The sequence below is a fragment of the Oncorhynchus kisutch genome, linkage group LG4 (assembly GCF_002021735.2).
Source record: "Oncorhynchus kisutch isolate 150728-3 linkage group LG4, Okis_V2, whole genome shotgun sequence".
In the NCBI taxonomy this organism is placed as follows: domain Eukaryota; kingdom Metazoa; phylum Chordata; class Actinopteri; order Salmoniformes; family Salmonidae; genus Oncorhynchus; species Oncorhynchus kisutch.
This window is the reverse complement of record NC_034177.2, coordinates 52,521,600-52,540,786: the sequence shown is the minus strand read 5'-3', so window position 1 is coordinate 52,540,786 and position 19,187 is coordinate 52,521,600. Positions and strand designations below refer to the sequence as shown.

The 19,187-nt window shown below is 41.8% G+C and overlaps 1 protein-coding gene across 1 annotated transcript; it reads right to left on the bottom strand.

The window, feature by feature from the left end:
* Positions 1-422: 422 nt before the first annotated feature.
* On the bottom strand, positions 423-18,927 carry LOC109889688 (endoplasmin-like). Its single transcript, XM_020481300.2, has 16 exons — positions 18,723-18,927; positions 17,975-18,077; positions 17,143-17,284; positions 9,996-10,112; positions 9,394-9,725; positions 9,060-9,171; positions 8,699-8,809; positions 8,438-8,554; positions 8,023-8,238; positions 7,780-7,845; positions 7,322-7,591; positions 6,622-6,867; positions 3,912-4,048; positions 3,645-3,723; positions 947-1,180; positions 423-858 (listed from the first exon to the last, which is right to left on the bottom strand). Exons 1-16 carry the CDS (start codon positions 18,769-18,771, stop codon positions 835-837), a joined length of 2,355 nt encoding a protein of 784 aa, XP_020336889.1. The 5' UTR covers positions 18,772-18,927; the 3' UTR covers positions 423-834.
* Positions 18,928-19,187: the final 260 nt, after the last annotated feature.

The window sequence follows — 19,187 nt, the reverse complement described above, 5'->3', positions numbered from 1 at the left end:
TGAGCAGGTGCACATTATGAAACTGAACCTAAAAGAAAGTTCCTTCAAGCGCAAAACTCAATCCCTAGATGTAAATGGTCAAGAGTATAGCCTATTCTTATTGCCAGATCTGTTTTCCGTGTCAGCCACTGCATGTGCTTCTTAAAGAGTTAAATAAATCAAAATAGAGGGCCTCCCGAGTGGTGCTGTGGTCTAAGGCTGTTGGGGAAGCTATTCTTAAGAGCCGTCACTACAGATCCAGGTTCGATCCCGGGCTGTATCACAACCGACTAATCGGGAGTCCCATTGGGAGGCGCACAATTGGTCCAGCGTCGTCTGGGTTAGGGGAGGGTTTGGCCAGGGTAGGCCGTCATTGTAAATAAGAATTTGTCGTCAACTACCTAGTTCACTTTTGTTTTTAAACAAAATATAAAGAGTCACTCTTTTCCCAATAAATATTTATTTAATGGGATCAAGTGACAGTATCGATCACATCTTTCATCTTTTCCAAAGACAGCTCAGTGAAATATTAACAAATTTACAATCATGAGGAATGTAACAAAACAAAACCAAACCCTTATAAAAAAAATCCGATCAGGACCTTCCCGAGTGAGTCAAAGGTAGCCAATGGCCATCAATGTCTTGACTTAGCCGATCTGGGACCTGGTTAGTCTTCACTGACCGTTGGTGTTCTTGGCTATCCAGACTGAATCACACGGTTTCACTGTCGTAATGACTAATTTATAGATAATGGAGTCTGAATTTCAAGGCTAGGACTTGGTTGGCCATGGGTGGTCTTGGTTGTGGCTCAGCTCCAGGATAGGTCCATCATGACACCCACACTCATTTAATGCTTTATAATTCATCTTTATCTGTTACCTGTATGGGAAAGAGGAAGGAAAAGTTAGTAACAGGACTTAATGTGTGGATACTGGCCTAAACATAGTTGCTGTACTTAGAAACATACCACTTCATCCTCATCTTGAATTTCCTCTTCTTCCTCAGCCTCTGCCGCCTCTTCAGGCTCCTCCTCTGGCTCCTCAACCTGTTCGTTGAGATCTACGTTCATACTGAGCCGCAGCATGCGTTCAATCCTGTCTCCATAGGCCTTGGTGTCTTGAAGCTGGTAGCCTGAACGCAATGTGGCCGTCTCAAACAACACCATGGCCAGGTCTGAGGCAGTCTGGTCCTCGGCATCAGTCTATGGGGCGAGGAATACAAATAAGTTATATTTACAGTTTGAGTCATTTAGTAGCAGTGTTGGGGAAGCTATTCTTAAGAGTTTACCAAGCTACCAATTACTTCACACTGAAAGTTTAGCTTAACTAAAGCGAACCTTAAAAGTAAACTATTTAACTGAAATTCTCTTTGAAAATAAAAGCAGTTTACTACATCCAAACGACTTAATTAAACCATCATATGTTGATCGGAAATGTCAAGACTACAAATGGTCACTTTGGGGTCATATGTTAACAGAACGTGTAACAACCTAAACACCAAAAACAAATGGACTAAGTGAGAATTAGGCAGGGCCCGGTTTCCCAGATAGTGATGGAACTTAGGCTCACAAGTGTTTTAAAGATTAATCGTTCCTACAACGGCCCGAAGACGTAACATGCGTTACACAAAACACCACACAGATAGTGACTTTTCTAAGTGAGTCATTGGAGCATGTGTCGATGCTGATAGGTTCGGAAAAAAAGGGAGCGCTGCCCTCCGATCCGCTTTCTCCATTCAAATCTTACCTTTACATTATTTCACAATACTGATGAGGGATCAGCTCCTAGAGAACTACCACTAGTAAAGTGGCTTATTATAATACTTAATTTTAATAAATGCACTTAATCCCCGATTTGGCACATGTTCAGCTACACATGGAATATATTGGAGACAAATTACAGACATAGCCCACAAGTAGCAAAATAGAACATGAAATGCATTCCAATATGACTGAAATAGGCCTATATTCTAGCGTTCATATTTTAATTCAGCCATCTCAGTTAATTTGAAGAATCTTTTTATAGGTTGGTTGTAATTAAGACATTGACAACTTTGTTTTCTTGTCAATTTTGTTCTGAAGTTAAGCAGTCAGAGACATAGTATCACATGGTTTATGTTTGATTACGGGCATTTTCAAGAACGTTAATTACGATGATTTTGGGAAACAGCTCTGAGATTCAACGATGCTACTACGAAGGTTCTAACGACCAACTTAGCCTTAAATATGCTTTTGGGAAACTGGGCCCGGGTTTGATGCCGGAAAAAAGGAAATAGCCTACTTCACAACTTTTTTAGCAGTTTGTAGTTTGCTACACTGTTACATGGAGAAAAAAAATGAACTACTGAAAACACTACCTAGATATTAATTCTGTTCAACTACCGCCAAGCTACTGCAAAATTAAGTTAAATTACATGTAGTTCACTACTCCAACACTATTAGCAGACACTTGTCTAGGGTGACATCCAGTTAGTGTATTAAACAAAAAAACAGTAATACCTGCCCACAGATCAGACTGACAGCAACATTCACCATTTCAGTTGTCAGTGTCTATCAGTGAGCTCCAAAAGTATTGGGAGAGTGACACGTAATGGAAGGATAAAATTTGGTTAAAGTGCAGACTCCGCTTTAAATTGGAGGCCATCCATATCGGTTGAACCATTTAGAAATTACAGTACTTTTTGAACCTAGTCACCATTTTAGGAGACCAAAAAGTATTGGGACAATTTTACTTGTGTATTAAAGTAGTAGACCATGTAGTATTTGGTCCCATAGGCATAGCACACAATGACAATATCAACCTTGTGAGTACAAATTTGTTGGATGCTTTTTGTTTTTTCAGATTGTGCCCAAATATAAATTAATGGTTAATAATGTATTGTGTCATTTTGTACTCACTTATTGTAAAGAATATATGTTTCTAAACACTTCTACATTAATGTTGATGCTACTATGATTATGGAAAATCCTGAATGAGTGAGTGCGACGCACAAAAACTACTCCATTACAAAAACGTTATCCTCCCCCGTTATTGTAATGGTGAGATGTTAGCATTTCTTTGGGCTTATGATGTATTTAACTTTCTCACCTCATTCACGATTCAGTCAGGATTATCCGTAATCATGGTAGCATCCACATTAATATAGAAGTGTTTAGAAACATCCTATTCACAATAGAAGTGACTCCAAAATGAATACATTTACCATTCACTTCTAATCGGGCACAAAATAAAACAAAAACACATTTGTAGAGTCACAAGCTTAATGTAGTCATTGCATGTTATGAACATGGGACCAAATACTGAACTTTAATCCACACAAGTGACATTGTTCCAATACTTTTGGTCCCCTAAAATGGAGAGGGGGGCAATTATGTACAAAAAATACCCTCAGATGAATACTGACAGTCTGCACTTTAACCTCAGTCATAACATAATTTCAAATCCAAAGTGCTGAAGTACAAAGTCAACACAAAAAAAGGGTACTGTCCCAATACCTTTGGTGCGCTGTATAGTGGATCAATAATATTGTGTTATATTACAGACATCACTCAACTGATGAGATGAGGAACTTTCTCTGGCTTGGACCACATTGGCACCACTCAATAATCAGGTTGAGATGGGAGTATTATGAACACAGCTTCACATGGTTGTGTATGTGATACTTACAGAAATGCGTTTCAGCATTTCCTTGATGAGAGGGTGCTTTGGGTTGATTTCTAATGTTTTCTTCTGGCTTGCATAATAACTGGAAATACAAAGCAGAACACAATATAAAAGGAAGAGATCAAGAAGTGTCACAAAACAAAGGGTGGTATTATGAAGTGAGATCCAGGTTTGCCTCAAATATTCATGCAAGTCTCCCATTGACAGATTGAGCTTTTGTGTAACATCAACACTTCAGAATGCTACCTGAAGTGCATAGTGATCACTCACTTTGTGGAGATGTCTTTTCCTGTCTGGTAGGCCTGTGCCTTCATGATCCTCTCCATGTTACCAGACCAGCCGTACTGGCTGGCTACCAGGGCACAGGGAGACTTGGTCAGCCTCTGGGACAGGATAGCCTTCTCAATCTACAGAAAAAATAAAATTGGCAAATAAGAAAAGGTTTCCCACAATATATGACAAGTAGCCTAGTGGTTAGAGCGTTGGGCCAGTAACCAAAAAGTTGCTAGAGCGAATCCCCGAGCTGACAAGGTACAAATCTGTCCTCCCACTGAAGGCAGTTAACCCACTGTTCCTAGGCAGTCATTGTAAATAGGAATTTGTACTTAAGACTTGCCTAGTTAAAAAATATAAAATTAAACATTTTTCCCAAAACATTTAGGGTCGGATTCACCGTTGAGCATGTTTTTAATCATGACAAGGGCTGTTGGTGACCATATCACTGCCACACTGGCAAAAGCAGGTAAAAAGAAAAAAGAAATACCTTCACATAAGTATTCAGACCCTTGGCTATGAGACTCAAAATTGAGCTCAGGTGCATCCTGTTTCCATTGATCCTTGAGATGTGTCTTCACCTTGGAGTCTAACTGTGGTAAATGCAATTGCTTGGACATGATTTGGAAATGCACACCTGTCTATTTTAAAAAGGTCCTACAGTTGGCAGTGCATGTCAGAGCAAAAACCAAGCAATGAAGTCGAAGCAATTGTCCGTAGAGCGCCGAGACAAGATTGTGTCAGATCACAAATATGGGGAACGGTAGCAATACATTTCTGCAGCATTGAAGGTCCCCAAGAACAGTGTCCTGCATTCTTAAATGGAAGAAGTTTGGAACCACCAAAACGCCTAGAGCTGGCCGCCCAGCCAAACTGAGAAATCGGGGGAGAAGGGGAACATTATGTCAATGTAATATTTCTGTTTTTTTTATTTTTATAAATAAGCAACATTGTCTTAACCTGTTTTTGCTTTGTCATTATGGGGTATTGAGTGTAGGTTGAGGAAAAAAAACAATGAATACATTTTAGAATAACGCTGTAACCTAACAAAATGTGTAAGTCACGGGGTCTGAATACTTTCCCTAGGCACTAACTGCAGTAAAATCCCATGTGACCGTTGAGTCACAGTAATGTATTTTTATGCACTCTGGACATCATTTGGTAGTACCCAACCTGCTAACGACCATCCTGTCCTTATGGCCTGGTACTTCGGGCTCTATCGTCCTAACTACCGACGTCAATGCTAATGAAAAATCTAAATGTCTATCCACAAGTCAGAATGTATAGCCTTAGGGGCTGCTGTTGGTTCATTGTGCAGGGCGGCTTATGGAGTTACACAAAAATGTGTGAATTTGAATAACCTAGCAATTGTGCATTTTTTTTTATTTTCAGTAAGGATGTATCGATCCTGTGCAGGTGTTGTTACACGTGGTCTGCCACTGCGAGAAAGATCAGCTATCCGTCCTGTCTCCCTGTAGCGCTGTTTTAGGCGTCTCACAGTATGGACAAGGCAATTTATTGCCCTAGCCACAACTGCAGTCCTCATGCCTCCTTGCAGCATACCTAAGGCACATACACACAGATGAGCAGGGACCCTGGGCATCTGTCTTCTGGTGTTTTTCAGAGTCAGTAGAAAGGCCTCTTTTAGTGTCCCACGTTTTCATAACTGTGACCTTAATTGCCTACCGTCTGTAAGCTGTTAGTGTCTTAACCGTTCCACAGGTGCATGTTCATTCATTGTTCATGGTTCATTGAACAAGCATGGGAAACCGTGTTTAAACCCTTTACAATGAAGATCTGTGAAGTTATTTGGATTTTTACGAATTCTCTTTGATAGACAGGGTCCTGAAAAAGGGAAGTTTATGTTCATTTAATTTTCCAAATTAAGCACTGGGTAGCTACAACAGGGTTAGAGAGCCCATGGCATACAGTTTGAGCAGTTTGGAGGGCATGCTCTACAAACAGTTGTTGATGCATGGAGTGAAAGTGTTTTTATTTCTCAGATGTCTACCCGGCATCATTGAAACACACCGGCGGGAAAGCGTGCAGCCTCCATTCGCATGCATATGGCCATTCTAAATCTAAACTAATTTGACATAATATTGAGGACAAAATTAAATTGAGATCAATCTGATTGGTGAAAAGGTGATCACTAATGAGAACAGCTGTGCAGCCTGAGGCTGATTAAGTTTGTATCATTCACAACTCAATTCACCGAATAACTGAATCTAGCCTATAGGACCCATTTCAAATGATCACTTTTCCACTCAACATAGCCACTTCATATGCACACTCCACAGGAGGCTGCTGAGGGAAGAACAGCTCAATGTCTGGAATGGAGTGAATTGAATGGTATCAAAAGCATGTATTTATGGAACGATTGATACCATTCTATTTATTCCATTCCAGCCATTACATTCCAGCCATTACTCCCCACTTAAGGTACCACTGGTCACATGCACTCCGGAATGTGAAACATATCCGCTATTCCGCTAAGTTTAATTATGTGTGGAGGCCTGGAGATGCTAAACGTGTTTATTAGAAGGTAAATTACCGTGAGATCGGCACTCTTTTGCATGACAACCGGCTGACAAAATGTCATGACTGCCACAGCCCTAATCATGACTAAACATTCTGGGGGAAAAAAATAATAATAATAATAAGTTGTCTGAAGTCTGGTCTTTCACATTCATTATCTGCACGTTACCTTGTCCTTGAGGGCGCTGTCCTTCATCCAGGTGGTGAGGGGTTCGTACTCCTTCTCCAGGACCTCCCTGGTCTCCTTGGCCTTGTCGCTCTCGTCAAACTTAATGCCCTCCTTGGCCACATTCTGGAAGCGCTTACCGTCGAACTCTGGCAAGGCCTGGACACAGTACTCATCTACTGGCTCTGTCAGGTAGATTACCTCATAACCCTTCTTCAACAGACTCTCTACAAAGGGAGAAGACTCAGCCTGGGGGAGAGGACATTCCACAAGGGAAGACGAGGGTTAGGAACATTAACCTTGACTATATTACTCCTTACAGAGCTGCAAACAAAGGGCCAAGGGGAAGGAGTAGTGAGCGAATTGGGACCAGCTGAGAGTGGTTGATTCTGATTTTCGGGGACGTGACTTTCTTCCTTACCTTGACCTCGGTTGAAAATATCAGAATTCAAGGTAAGGGAGGAAAAGTCAAGGGAAAAGTTAGAGGATAGTGTTTTAATTCATCCAGTTTATGGTCCACCCTCTACCCACTTGCTTGTAGCTGGTTCTGGCCTTGAAGTACAGCTGGCACCTGTTCACCTTCATCTGTTATACATACCATTACATCAGAGTCACCTATACCTACAGTACCTCCAAGTACAAAAACCTGTAATTTGGCTCTATACTATACAGAGGGGAGTGTTCAAAGTCAAACTCTACCCACCTCCCTACGGCTGGTTCCGGCCATGAAGTAGATCTTGTCCTGCTTGTCCCTCATCCTCTCTACGTACTGCTCCAGGCTGGCCAGCACCGTGTCGCTGTTGGAGGTCTGAAAACGCAGCAGTTTGGCCAGACGAGTCCTGTTGGAGTGGTCCTCGATCACACCCAGTTTAATGTTGGTGCCAAACTCCTTCCAGAACTTCTCATTGTACTGCTCCTCTGCAATCTTCTTTATCATGTCCAGGGTCTTACGCACCAGCTTCTTACGGATGACCTGGATGGAGGGGAAACGTAAGGGAGGAAGGGGCTTTAATTATGAAGCTCACATCATTCACTACATTGGTTAATGATAAGTAATTATGTTCAAATCATCATCTTCTGTAAGCACCAAAGAGAAGAGATCTGACCGAAACCTGTCAGTTAACAGTCTGAACTTGCTTATTTGAGATTAGAGAGGCTCACCTTGAGCAACTTGTGCTGCTGCAGGGTTTCTCTTGACACATTCAGTGGCAGATCATCAGAGTCCACCTAACCAAACAATCACATTATCATAAATCAGAAAAACTGAAGTATTAAATGAACTATCATTCAAATGTATAGCAGGGTCAAGTACATTTCTATTCAGGCAATTCAGATCGTAAACTAACGTTTTCAATTTCCTTTATTGATCCAAGCCTGCATAGCCCTAGAAGCTACGTCACTCACCACTCCCCTGACAAAGTTCAGGTATTTGGGCATCATGTCATTGAAATCATCAGTGATGAAGACTCTACGGACAAAGAGCTTGATGAAGTCGTTCTTCTTGGTTCCATACTCGTCGAACATGCCCCTGGGGGCAGCAACGGGGACAAACAGGATGGACTTGAAGGTGACCTCACCTTCGGCTGTGAAGTGGATGTGGGAGAGGGGCTCATCTGTGTCCTGGAGGGAAGACTGAAATCAATACAATTCGAACACCAATCAAATGTATTGATTTATAAAGCCCTTTTTATATCAGCAGTTGTCAATGATTTACAGTAAACTAAGACAAGACACCAAAGAGAAAAAAATAAAAAGGCACATTAGCTAAGAAAAACCCCATGGAAGGAAGAAATGTCAAAAGGAGGTACAGACTGCATACCTTAGAGAAAGTCTTGTAGAAGGCTTTGTACTCATCCTCCTCTACTTCTTTGGCTGGTCTCGTCCAGATAGGCTTGACGTCGTTCATCAGCTCCCAGTCCCACACAGTCTTCTCAACCTGGACGAAAGGAATGAAGTTGCTTGGGTACTTAAAAAGTCACTTATCAAAATCAAGTTGATGGCTTAGGTGTGCTAGTATTGGAATGGATCAAATAAACTGAAGGAGTTTTGGGAAACAAAATAAAAACGAATTTGTTTTAACCTTCTTGGGCTTGTCTTCCTCTTCCTCCACCTCTACCTCTACCTCTACCTCATCCTCAGTGTTATCTTTCTCCACCTCGGTGTCCTCGATGGGCTCCTCAACAGTCTCTGTCTGGGTAGGGAACATGGCAAAATGTTATTTCTACAGCTCACTGCTATAAACACACCATGGGTTGTGCCATTGACAACGAACTATGACGCCCTCAATTGTCTCAAATCCATCCTCTCCATCTGCAATGATCTGAAAACCGACCACTTGAAAGCCAGTCTAATGATGAGCAACTACCAACATAATGTTTCTAATCAGTGCAGATGAGAGGACAGGAGACAATGTACAGTAAATGATAGTTCCACTCCTATACCTTGCTGGCCCAGATGTAGATGGGGAAGTTGATGAACTGTGAGTATTTCTTGACCAGGTTCTTGATGGTTTCCAGCTCCAGGTAGTCTGTAGCCTCCTCCTTCATCACCAACCTGGAAGAGTAAAACAAATGCGAAATGCAAGGCTTTGTACATTGGATTTCATTGTGGGATTTTGTCCCGTGTCATCTCATCTTTCAATGCTACATAAGTAGTTCATTGAAATCATGGCAACAATATGAATACCATCACCTAGTATTCAAAACTTAAATACTTGGAGCACTGCCAGATGGGCGGGATATTCACTTTTGGGAGTATGCCATTGGAGGCACTTACGTGATGGTGGTGCCCCTGCCGAGCGTATCCCCGCGAGGGTCCTCAATGACAGAAAACTCATTGGAGTCAGACTCCCAGATGTGCTGTGTGCTGTTGTTGTGCTTTGAAGACACGATCACCTTGTCGGCAACCAGGAAGGTAGAGTAAAAGCCCACGCCGAACTGGCCAATAAGCTCAGAGGTGGACTGGCCCTCGGTTTCAATCTCCGTCATCTTGTTGAGGAACTCGCTGGTGCCCGACTTGGCGATGGTACCCAGGTTCTTGACCAAGTCCTCTTTGGTCATGCCGATGCCCGTGTCAGTGATGTGGAGCATGTTCTTCTCTTTGTCCATCTGGGGAGGAAAAAAAAAAATCAGAAAAAAGCTCAAGCTCAGAAGTCTTACGAGTATTTATCTTATGATTTCCATGTCTTGTGGAATGGATCAGTCAAAAACATCTACAAAGTTATGGTGTTAGGCTCTTCCTCAATTCAGCTTTACTTGATTCCTTGCATCCGCTCCTAACAGTCTCAAAACCCCAAACCCACTGGAAAAGGTCTGAAAGGAGGAACTTTGGACATTCTCCAGTACTGTGAGATTGAACCTGTGAGGACCATGAAACACCTTGATCTTGATGGTGAGCTCCTCATTGGCTGCCAGTGCATCCTCGTTGGTTAGAGACATCATTCTGATCTTATCCAGAGCATCAGAGGCATTGGATATCAACTCCCTCAAGAAGATCTACAACACACAGGAGTAAAGGATGATTATGGTTGACTTATACCCATTTGCCACCTTGGTTTGATTAAATCCACAATCTGTATTTAGGGACCGCTCTTTCAAAAGGATAGCCTACACAGTTCATATCAGGCAGGTGTGCAATTAGCAATAAGCATTATTCTGTAGGCTTACTGATGTAGCATAGTGGTTAGGCCAGTGGCTCCCAAACTAGGGCTTGGGTCACCTGAAGTATTAATCATTGTAATGTGGTTAAATTCAGCCAGAGAGCACCCTTAGATCATGGGAAAAGGCTACACTTGAATCATTCCCAAGGTGAATGGCTAAACCCACACACTAATTGCAGAGACTTTGATATTACCGGCCGTAGTTGATTAGGGATGGTCATATGACCTTTGTTCCAAGTACTGACAATTTTTTTGGAGGACTACAAAATAAACTTATATAAGCCATTTTTAGAAAAGCAACATTTCACTACATGCCAACAATGCCTAATTTATCATAACAATTACAGATAACGAATCCTAATTGCCTGAAACTAATATCAACTGGTAATATTGTGAAACAGCAGTGTACCACTTGTAGAAGCCTATGGTTGTGCAATGGCATGGCCTTGTTTTGTAGATTTAACAGACAATCCGCTCTTATTTCCCCGAGATCACATCCAAGACACATTTTTGGTTTAAAAAAAAGTATAGATTAAAATAGGTCAGATTAGACCGAAGTGATTCACATCTCATGTCAAGAACAGTTATTCAAAGAGTAACCATTTGAAACAGGGCTCAATTTGAAAGTTGAAAGAAATCCCATGGTTACAAACCAAAATCGGTCTTTCCAATATACAGACGATCGATTAGGTTAATTAAGCCTGTTCTGAATTTTCTAAATGGATTAACAATTCTACATTGAACACTATGGGGATGAATTATGACCAGGACATCTGTTTGGTGATTAGGCCTAGGCTTAATGATTCTGATGAAAAATACTGTTTTTATCAAACTAATGTTTCAGCATATTTTCAGTGTGGAACTGGTCTGTCTAGTAGGGGGTAATAGCCTAGGTTAACCAATTTGAAAATGCCACTAGTAGTTCGCAAAGTAGGGTCGCCACTAACATTAACGTAAACTCATACAACGCCTTGGTCCGTACAATTGCCCTTATTTTAGCGCCCCAAAAATGTAATACTTCCAGATCAACTTTAATGTCAATACCATTGTAAAGCACAATTTCTTCCCTTTCCAAAAGATTAAATTACATGACCTAAACACTGCCCGTTTCTGCATAATTCAAGCAGGCAATGAGCCCCGTCGGGTCTTAATTATTATTATTTTTTTTAAATGGCAGGTGGGGAAGCGAAACTAATGCGTGATAGTGAGAAGGAGAGATGTCGTGTGGGAAAATGGCTTTTTCACACGATCTGTCCAACTTATCACCTTGCCTCTAAAATGTAAATAAAACACCATAAAGAGTTTATATAATGTGTCATTTACATACCGATTTGAAGGTTTGTGTCGAATTTGAGTCGGGTTCTTAGGGCGGTGCTAAAGTGATCTTAGAAGTAAACAGCGGCTTTGAGAATGATGATCGCATTGCAATGATGAAAAAAAAATGACTAGGTATCCCCCCCTTACCCGTCACTGTCCATTTCTTGTTTTTAAAGGATGAGAGAAGTGCTACACCTGGTGGAAAGAGTTTGTGAGACAGAAAAAGTTGCTTTATGCATGCTGTACGTTACAACATGACACGTCCAGATGTAAAGGAGGGTCGTTTTTTTTCAACCTTTCTCCAATACTATAGAGCCATCACCATGTCGATCAACGCTTGAATAGAAACCTAGTTCACACCCCTGATTTTGAAGTCAACAGTCGCTAGTCCGATTAGTTCTTTGTAGCCTCGTTTGAATGTCACGGTTACGCACATTTGTACGGAATGGGGTGAGTTTACGTTAGTTACCACAGCCATGAAGTCATAAACCCTGTCCATCTCTACAATTATGCTTTTTAAAACCACAGTGTTAAGGTTAAGACCAAAAAGCAATTTTTTGCATTTATTAATTTTTGTTGGCTGTGGTAATGATTGACAACCACAAAGTAGCCCAATACCTCAATCACACCGACAGTCATTGACTGTTTGAATACCCACACTAACATACAGTATACTATATACTTAATGAGAATAAACTACATACTGTTAATTCTTTAGTATACTGTAAACAAACGGTATCGTTTCAGTTGAGCATACGAGAGCGTCGCCTGTCTACGGGAGTTGATGCTGTTCGCATAACAAATGACTTGCTAAACATTTGACAATTTCAAGTGTGTACGTAAAGTCAATCTGTAGTGCTAGAGCGAGTTCTGTGCATTCGTAAATCCAGAGCGTTTAGCTCTGAGCGTTCAGAGCGCACACTGGAGCGCCCCTGGCCGAGGAGTAGGGTTGAGCAGAGCATTTAACTGCAGTCAAGCACCCAAGCTAACTGGCTAACGTTGGCTAGCTACTTCCAGACACAATGAGAGAACACTGACCATTTTACACAATCTAGCAGAACTGGTTAGGCTGTTTTCATGTTATCCAGAGCGTTGGTGACTTACTGTGCTACTGGCAACAATGACGCTTTTTTTGCTGACGTTTACTGACACCAGCCATATTCAGAGTAGATGCTCTGAAACCGTAGTAGATATCTAGAATTAACAATGTCCATTGAAACGCACAACGACGATACCACTTGTGAATAATCAAGTCAATAGAAATTGGTTAGTTCATATACTGCCTGGCAAGTTGATATATTAGTATCCATCTAACAGTAGGTAACTAGCTAACATACCTGTACATACTGCTGTAGTGCTATGCGGTTCATAAGGATAGCGTAGCTATCAAATTGTCAGCCAACATAACAATGTAACATTTGAAAAGTCATTTATTACATTGTGCAACATTTGTCCTTAGTCAATAAATTTTTAGTCGCTCTCAAACTTTAGCAGCATATTTCCTGTCATTTTCTGAATGTTTCTGAAAACATTGTGAAGCCACCACCATTTTCTGAAGATTTGCATTATGGGCCCTAAAAGTACAGATAGTGTCCCCTGTGTGTATAATTCGTATTTAGTACGACATCTGGGAACCTTTGGCATACTAACTACATCCATACTTTGACCAATGTGCATACTAAAATCAACAAAAAAGAAGCGTCCTCTGTCAGCAGCGTTTATTTTCAGCAAACTTAACATGTGCAAATATTTGTATGAACATAACAAGATTCAACAATTGGAGACAAACTGAACAAGTTACAGACGTGTGACTAACAAACAGAATGTGAACCTGAACAAAGGGGGGGGGGTCAAAATCAAAAGTCCGTATCTGGTGTGGTCACCAGCTGCATTAAGTACTGCAATGAACCTCATGGACTGCACTAGATTTGCCCTCTCTTGCTGTGAGATGGTGGAAGAGTGGGGTAACAAGGCACCTGCAAGTTCCCGGACATTTCTGAGGGGAATGGCCCTTGCCCTCACCCTCCGAGCCAACAGGTCCCAGACGTGCTCAATGGGATTGAGATCCGGGATCCAGGGTCATGTCAGGATGAGCCTGCAGGAAGGGTATCACATCAAGGAGGAGGATGTCTTCTGTAACGCACAGCATTGAGATTGCCTGCAATGACATTGCCTGCAATGACAAGCTCAGTCCGATGATGTAGTGACACCGCCCCAGACCATGACGGACCCTCTACCTCGTTCCAGAGTACAGGCCTCGGTGTTAAGCTCATTCCTTTGACGATAAACGCGAATCCAACCATCACCACTGGTGAGACAAAACCACGACTAATCAGTTTAGAGCACTTTCTGCCAGTCCTGTTTGGTCGAGCGACGGTGGGTTTGTGCCTGTAGGCGACATTGTTGCCGGTGATTTCTGGTGAGGACCTGCCTTACAACAGGCCTACAGGCTATTGCGGAGTCTGAGCACTGGAGGGAGGGATTGTGCGTTCCTGGTGTAACTCGGGCAGTTGTTGTCATCCTGTACGTGTCCCGCAGGTGTGATGTTCGGATGTACCGATCTAGTGCAGGTGTTGTTACACGTGGTCTGCCACTGCAAGGGTAATCAGCCGTTCGTCCTGTCTCCCTGTAGCGCGGTTTTAGGCGTCTCACAGTATGGACATCGCAATTTATTGCCCTAGCCACAACTGTAGTCCTCATGCCTCCTTGCAGCATACCTAAGGCACATTCACACAGATGAGCAGGGACCCTGGGCATCTTTCTTTTGGTGTTTTTCAGTCAGTAGAAATGCATATGTTGGATTTATCAAGCGCATACATCAAACTATGCGTAGACCGCTTGACAAAAATGTTAGCAGAAGGTGAATGTTGAACTTTGTTGCACCCTTATACTATTTTGCGCATGACACTACCAGTGTGATCTAGGCCGATGAAGTCATGCGGCAAAATAGTGTGCAGTATCTGGATATGCGCAAGAGTGCTTCTGGTGTACCAAAATGCAATGACACCGTTGGTGTGATCGAGGCGTGAGGATAATTACGCAATTCCAAAACTGTAGTTCATTGTTGGAACACATTTCCCAACTTCAGGCAACCAGCATTTAGAATGTGATAAAACTGCAAGACATGTCGCTTGTGAAGCCCATCAGTTAAATACCTTTACAGGCATTCATTTCTGTAGGCTCACGGCACAGTGTAGAGGGAGGGGTTGGAACACAATTGAGTGTAAAGGAATTTAGGGAGCAGAACTGTGATGCTTGGCTTGTTTTATTTTTTGTTGTGTCCTGCAAATGCACACATTGAACACTAGAGTCAAAAAAAATTAACGTGGTCTTCAACACAACGGACCAAATAGTTACAGTATTTAGTTGAAGATCGTTCGAGTACTCATGGCCTACGATTGATATGGTGAAAACAATGTTCCGGGCAGTCACATCAATACCTTTGTCAGATAACACAAACGAATAATTGACACTATAGCTACCAATCATGATGATAATGACTTAAGACTCAAACTCCATCTTGTGCATGACAGATGGATGTTAGCTGTGAGGGCCGATACGCCCATGCATTGACTTTTGTTAGCTACATTTCGGGGGATGCTATTCACAAGGACATATTTTTCCGTCTCATGATTCCAGAGCATGAAACTGCACATGGGATGTTCAGTGTGCGGTGTCACTATATTGACAGAAAGCAGATTCCAATGGGGGCGGTGTTGCGGTCTATATTCAGAATCACATTCCTGTAAAGCTTAAGAGGGGGATCTCATTAAATACTGTTGAAGTAATATGGCTACAGGTTCATCTGCCTCTGCCCATTCTTGTGAGAAGCTGCTATAGACCACCAAGTTCTATAACAGTCAGTATCTGGATTCCATGGGATTCTGCACAGATGGGGCTCCATTGATCACGGGGGCAGTGGGTCGGCCTCTGCACTCTAGTTATTAACGCGTCTTCCCCTGCAAGCCTTGTATGATACACCCACTGAGCTACTATAATGGATACAATGAGACCAAATGGCAGCAATAGAGCAGAAATCAGATGACGCAGGTAACTTGGATTGTAAATTACATTTCGCACGCTTGTCATGCATCAAACTATGTGGAGATATTTGAGCAGAACATGACAATATTCTATTTCCCACCAAAGCTTGGTGGTTAGCGAGGGGGAATGTTGGAAGGATTTTTGGAATTGACTAATGAAAAAAAGAGAAAAAAAAAGTATCCTTGCTGATGTAACAGGCATTGCAGGAACTCAACACAAGCATGTAGAGCAATACAAGAGATGAGTGACAACCTGCAAAATCCATTTGATTGTGATCATGGCTTGTTGATGTGCAAGTTCGATTTCACCTATAGCTGATCAGCAGTCATGTGACCAAATGTTGCAGACAACTTGTCACTATGGAGGAGTTTTGGTTCTTGACTCAAAAGGGAATACTGTGCCATCTCCCTCTGAGCATTAAAACGCATGGTATGCTGATTCAGTGCTCTTCTCTGCATGAAAAACAAATGCGTCCAGATTGGATGTGACAGGAGAGATGAGGTGCGCACTGTCGACCGCTGACTTAGAGACGCTCCGACGCAACATGCATCAGGCACACCCATCTTAGTGGTTGTGAGATTTGTCTTATGTCAGACTAATTTGCAATTGACCATCATAGACCCACATTAAAAAGTATGTGGAGTTAAGAATCCAAATCCAAAATACTGTTAGAATGTTTGACTACCATAGCCCCAATTATGTAATTTTCCATCACATGGTTGTCGTCTTGATAATTTACACATCAAAATGAGATTGTGGGACAAAATAGTTGGGGAACCCCTGGGTTAGGCTACAGATGGCTGAAACATGGGGTTGCACATCTGCATTTGTTTAGGCTACCCCAATGGGCTAATCATTAGCTTGAAGTGTAGCGGCAAAACCATAATTTTTATTTGGGGCGGCAGGGTAGCCTAGTGGCTAGAGCGTGTGACTAGTAACCCGAAGGTTGCGAGTTCAAACTCCCGAGCTGAAAAGGTACAAATCTGTCGTTCTGCCCCTGAACAGGTAGTTAACCCACTGTTCCTAGGCAGTCATTGAAAATAAGAATTTGTTCTTAACTGACTTGCCTGGTTAAATAAAAGTAAAATAAAAAAATAAAAACTTCGATACCAATATCATAACACCAGTGAAAATATGCCTTAAGTCAAATATACAGCACTGTTACTGTATAAGACACTCAACTCTCCATCTGGAGATCTAGGTTACTGGTGTGCAGGCTTTTGATCCAGCTTAAGATCTTGTTGAACAGCTGATTTGTAGAATCTGATGTGTTAAGAGCAGGGCTGGAACAAAAGGGTGGAGTGCACACCCAGTGCCTGACAGAGCTCCAGACTAAACTTTCCCCCGTGCAGTTGGAGGATTACCAGAATCAGGAGGGAATAATCAGGAAGGGAACCCTTCCAATTTTAGGGATGTTTCCATTATCTTTCAAGTCTACTTCAGGATAAAGACTGTTCCCCAGCATGTTAGTGCGTGAGTGTTTGTCCCCAGCCACCACCACTCACCTCCTTGTTCTTGTAGAGTGAGTTGATGATAAGCTTCATCATGCGGTTGACCTCTGCCTGGAAGACATGCTTCTCAGATTTCTCTCTGATCTCTTTTATCTGAGCTGCGTTCAGCCCGTCCAGCTGGATAGACTCCTCCTCCCTGGAGGAGGAGCAGAAAATTAGTGATATTGAAAGGATTAAGCACTTAAGTCAATGACCACTCATCACATTTCTGTTCCCTAGACAATGCTTTAAACATTGCTGACAATAATTTGATTTAATGAAGGGCTGATTCACAGTCAGCAATGTAGACCATGGGCATGACTCCTGGAGAGGGTGCGTCAAGCACCAGGGGTATTTTTTTTAAAATGTATCCTTTATTTACCTAGGAAAGTCAGTTAAGAAGAAATTCTTATTTACAATGACGGCTGACCCCAGCTAAACCTTCAACTAACCCAAATGACACAGGTCCAATTGTGCACCGCCCTATAGGACTCCCGATCACAGCCGGTTGTGATACAGCCCAGGATCAATCCCGGGTCTGTAGTGACACCTCTAGCACTGAGATGCAGTGCCTTAGAACACTGAGACACTCAGGGCCTTCCGAGGCCTAGTCCAAAAGGTCATGGCATAGTGACATGTCGAAGTGTAAGGTGTCATTTTCTGTCATCTGTTCAAATACTGTACACAGATCAATGTTGAGTTCATTAGGGCACAAAACAGAAAAAGTTGTAAAGCATCCACTTGTCAGTTTTCTTTCTTTTGGTGCCTAATGAATACAACCCAGCTGTGAGATGCTATGACCTCCCCTATGAATCTAGTTCCTCTCAAGTTTCTTCCTCTGACCTACCTCTGCACCACCTCATCATCTGTTTTGGAACCATCTCTGCTTTTTCCCAGATCATCTTCAACAGTCCCATCAATGTCAAGTCCATCTTCTGCTCTCACAGATGCTGCAATTAGAACAGATTTAGTTAGGAAAATACTTAAGTGAATGGACTTATGTGAAGGGCCACCTATTCAGAGGCTGAATGTGTATCTAGTTACCTGTATCTATCTAGTTAGCTGGATTGAAACATAATTGCATACAATCTATGTAGGGGGTGGGGGGGTAATTGCACTTAATACATCAGATTAAAAATATTAATTAATGGGCTATAACTAAAACAGCTTTATTATTTAGATGAATTTCCTGTATTCTGGTTAGAACAAACTAGAACAAACTAGGATGAGCAAGCCAAGACTAGCAGCAAAGAAATACTGTAATCCGTGTAGGGCTATGGGGTTACTAGCTAATCAACAATAAAGCTAGGAAAAAGAACGATGTTTGCTTGTACCTGTAAGGAGACTTTCAGAAACACGTGTGAAGTGAACAAATCTCCTTGAATCAATTCCAATTAATAAAACGTTAATTCATACAAATAAAAAGCCCAATGATATCCATATCTAGGTAACTATTCGTTTGAATTGCAAGCTTGCATTTTAGCTAGCCAGCCATCTAGTTTACCTGGCTACAAATGAAGGAACTCGAGTTCAAGAGCTAGATAGCTCATGGGGAGGAATACCGTTAATAATACAACATATCCTCAGATACTCACCGAAAGCTAAATGTGCACAGAGCAGCCCAATCAACCAAACCCGCTTCATTTTGTGAAATATGATTGAATGAAGCCCAGCTCTTGAGACAAAAGCTGGGATCAACACAATCAACGATGCCTTGAAAAGGAAGAATAACAAACTCTCACTCCCACAAACAGCGCTCCACTTAATACATAACGGACCAATCACAGGACACCACGCACAAACCTCAGCCAATAGCAGCAGGACATTTCACTATCTACAGCACATTTTCTCCCAATAAATGTCTTCATGTACAATTTAACACGTGTCTTGTAACCATGAGCAAAATAATTATTTTAGCGCTTCTAGTTGAGACAGCAAAGATTATTGCTCAACAGACAATGTCTACGCATGTTACTCAATCAGTGGTTGTAGATTATAAATTGTATTGTAATGATAATTATTGATCAATGTTCTATTTATTTACTATAATGATGTTTTGT

Excerpts from the sequence above, each read along its gene's own strand:
- LOC109889688 (XM_020481300.2), bottom strand. The coding sequence starts at position 18,771 with ATGAAGCGGGTTTGGTTGATTGGGCTGCTCTGTGCACATTTAGCTTTC. Across the intron at positions 8,239-8,437 it reads TCTACAAGACTTTCTCTAAG|GACACAGATGAGCCCCTCTC; the intron begins GTATGCAGTCTG and ends TCTTCCCTCCAG. Across the intron at positions 859-946 it reads TTCAAGATGAGGATGAAGTG|GTAACAGATAAAGATGAATT; the intron begins GTATGTTTCTAA and ends TTTCCCATACAG.